The 3,835-nt window shown below is 29.5% G+C and overlaps 1 protein-coding gene across 1 annotated transcript; it reads left to right on the top strand.

Moving 5' to 3' along the window:
- Positions 1 to 475: 475 nt before the first annotated feature.
- Positions 476 to 3,087, top strand: LOC130981341 (uncharacterized protein At1g24485-like; the record flags this gene model as incomplete). The annotated part of the gene is made up of 3 exons (XM_057904934.1): positions 476 to 1,062; positions 2,097 to 2,572; positions 3,038 to 3,087. Coding segments are annotated over exons 1-3 (1,113 nt in total), but the record flags the coding sequence as incomplete, so codon positions are not given.
- Between the last annotated feature and the right edge of the window lie 748 nt (positions 3,088 to 3,835).

The following is a 3,835-nucleotide window of genomic DNA, read 5'->3' as shown; positions in this document are numbered from 1 at the left end:
CAATTATACAGATATTTTTTGTTTTTGGTATATTTTACAGCATTTTAATTTTTTTTTTAATTTTTTATGTTATCTCTTAATTTTAAATTTAAATTCTATTTAAGAGATTATTATTATTTAATAAATTAATACATATATAAAATGAAATTAACCTCTTCGTACTTATTTAACTGCACAAGTAAGTATAAATAGGGTTTACTGCAAAATTAAATCAACATATAATATATCTAAGTCTTAGTCAAATATGAAGAGATAGGATAAATAACTCTATAAAATACAACCGTATGTGGCGTGCTGCGTGCATGGCAATCATATGAATAATTAAGGTTAGTAAACTATGTTGCACGTATAACGGTTTGTTATATATATAATCACAACATTGCTAAGCCTAAAACATAACACAAAATACCATCACAAAAAAAAAAAGAAGAAAAATAAACCCCACTTTCACAAGCATAAGTCATAACTATCCACCATGACAAGTACTCTTCATTTATTCATAGCACTTTGTGTGCTATTACAATTAAGCCCTTCATCACATGCAACATTTGTTAGCATTGATTGTGGCTCCTCCGAATCCTTCACCGATCAAAACAACATAAGATGGGTTGGTGATGATTCATACATCCAACATGGTGTGCCTCAACAAGTCTATTTAGGTTCCAATGATCCATTGAGCACTCTTAGGGTGTTCCCAAATGGAAAGAAGCATTGCTACTCCATCAAAGTTCAAGAGGGTGAAAAGGTTCTTGCTAGAGCAAGCTTCTACTACGGGAATTATGATGACAAGTTCTCACCACCAATCTTTGATCTTCAATTTGATGGAAATTATTGGGCCACTGTTAATACATCAAATTATTACTATGTTGATTATGAAGCTATATATGTGACTAAGGGAAACTTTACTAGTATATGTGTTGCTCAAACAATGCCTAAGATGCTTCCTTTCATTTCATCACTTGAACTACGTAGCTTGGACCCAAAAATGTATAGCCATGTTGATTCCCATCATGCTTTGATTTTGCAATGGAGATATGCTTTTGGTGGAAATCAAACTATCAGGTATTCAGAATTAATATATGTATACATTATGCTTTGGTACTTATTTTTGGTGAACCAAAATTAATATATACATTAATACTTGAGAATATAAAATTTTTAGAATTTACAATTTTCTGAATTATGGCCATAATTTTCATTTATAACTTTGTCCATTTTTTTATGCATTTCAATATCTAGCTTCCCAATTTTTAATCCCTTTCGTTCCAATTTTTTTTAGATACCTATATAGTCTTTGAATATAATTAGGCTCTTATAGTTTAAGCATTTTTTTAATTGATAAGCTAAAATCGTTTTTCAACCATATCATTCTAATGGAAAAGTTTTGTGATTAAACGCCTTTACCATACAAAAGTTTTAAAAAGTAAAGGAGCTTAATTGGTCTGAAAATTTTTAAACTAAAGAAACCTTGATTGAAAGATGTTTGTACATCATAGAGTTTAGAAATATAAAATAATAATGTTTAAAGTATTAAGGTTAAATGAAATTTTTTTATACAATTCAATAGATGCTGATCCAATTGAAAATTAAATGAAGTTATAAAACATCTAACTCATATGAAGCTTTTATTATTTCAAATTGCCAACCAATTCTTGGAGGAAATATATAAACAAATATAGAACATAACATTTTTTTTCTTATTAAATTTATGCAAAATTCGTTTAAAATTAAAAATTCATTCAGAGAGTAAAAGAAACAGTAAGTTGACCAATTTATAGAAATATAAGATGTGTTTAGTTTATGTTTTTATTTTTATTTTTACTTTTAATATATTTATGTTAAAAATATTATAAAAAAAATATGAAAATAATAATAATAAAAAAAATATTTTCCGAAATCAAACGGATTTATAGTTTGAAAAAAATTTTAAATGTATCTAAAACTTTTAATAATTTTAACTGTTGATTTTAATTAATATATTTTTTATAGTTAAAATCAACGGTTAAAACAGTTATAACACTGGTGTTTCAGTTAAATCTAAAATTCTTCTGTTAGCTTGTTGATGAAAATTGAGAATCCATTGGAATATTGTACAGGTACCCAGATGACATATATGATAGAATATGGAGAGCAGCAGATGGCATAGGGCTGTCTGAGATCCATAATCAATTTTCAAGAATTGACATGACAACATCAGAAGATGTTCCACCTGAATCTGCACTCCAAAATGCCATTGTCTCAACAAGCACCAATCACTACATTCAATTCATCAACAGGCTCTCATCAAAGAAACAAGTCCCTGTTTACATCACAACTTACTTCTCTGAACTCATTCCAACTGCAGTTGGAAACAGGTCCTTTCAGATGTACATTGACAACAACAAATTCTCAACCCCTATTGTTCCTCCTTTTGGACAAGTTAAGGAACTTTATGTTACTAATGTTACTGCTTCTTCAGACACTTCTTTTGTTCTTCAGGCTACTCAGACTTCTACTCTTCCTCCTTTGATAAATGCTCTTGAGGTTTATACTATTTCTAATGCTTTGACTGCAGGAACAGATAGCAGAGATGGTAGGTTTTTCTGAAACTGTTATTTAATCAATTCTTCCTAATCGGATAAGACTTTGTTATTGTCTAAAAAGATTTCCGATAATCATTTAACTAAATACTTGAATTTACACGACGTGTATATTAAAATTAGTCATCAATATAAAATATATATTAAAAATAACCACGGATTTAATGGATGATATTTTGTACGCATAGGTCATAGCATTTTTTGTTTTTGATAGTGGAAATCATTGAATTAAGTGATTTTATTTTGTTGATATGTCAATGGATTATTAGATATTTATATAAAATGTATACACATGAAATTATTTTTATATTTATAACTATTCATCAGGGTAAATTGGAAAAACATAGTGTGATATTAACAGTAGGGTGGTCAAATTATATGTTAAAAATATTGAGTATTTTCTAAACCTTGTATTTATTCTCACTTTAGCCATTTTTTTTCCTTGTGAATTTAATTAGTGGAAGGTTTGTTACAACTGCAATTTGCATTTGAAGTGCTTGTGGAATGGAGTGGAGACCCTTGTCTACCATATCCATATAGCTGGGATTGGATACAATGTACCACTGATCCAACACCCAGGGTGATTGCATTGTAAGTTAACTAATAATATATTATAATTATTGCACTTCTTCCAAATAAATTTTCAAAATAAATTATTTATATATATATATATATATATATATATATATATTTACTAATTTGTCATATAAATGTGTTGGATAAAATCAAATAGGTATCTCAGTGGTTTTGATCTGAGAGGTGAGCTTCCTGATTTCAGTTCTATGGATGCACTTGAAACTATGTAAGACACTCGTAAATTCATTTTTTTAAATTCTGTTCTGAAATCTTCTACAAATAAAACACTACGTAAATTAATTAAATTTGTTTAATTCTCAGTGATTTGCACAACAATACCATAGAAGGCCCCATTCCTGATTTCCTAGGCCTACTGCCTAAGCTCAAAACACTGTGATGGTTTCAGTGGCTAAGAGAAGGGGGGGTTGAATCTTAGCCCCTTTTTGCTTGCTGACACTTGCTGGACTTTAGATGAGACTTTTCTGTTTTATCTCGTCCCTAGTCACGAGACATTTTCATTTTGTCTCGTCACTTGGCATGAGACATTTTTGATGTTGCATCTTGAACAATAAAAACAGAATTGAAGTAGGAGAGAGAGAGAGAAGATAACACCCAGATATATCCTGATTCAGCTGCTAAGTGCAGTGCAGCCTACATCCAGTCTCCATCACAACAATGAT

The sequence above is a fragment of the Arachis stenosperma genome, chromosome 5 (genome assembly GCF_014773155.1).
Source record: "Arachis stenosperma cultivar V10309 chromosome 5, arast.V10309.gnm1.PFL2, whole genome shotgun sequence".
In the NCBI taxonomy this organism is placed as follows: Eukaryota; Viridiplantae; Streptophyta; class Magnoliopsida; order Fabales; family Fabaceae; genus Arachis; species Arachis stenosperma.
This window is presented reverse-complemented; position numbering and strand designations above follow the sequence as displayed.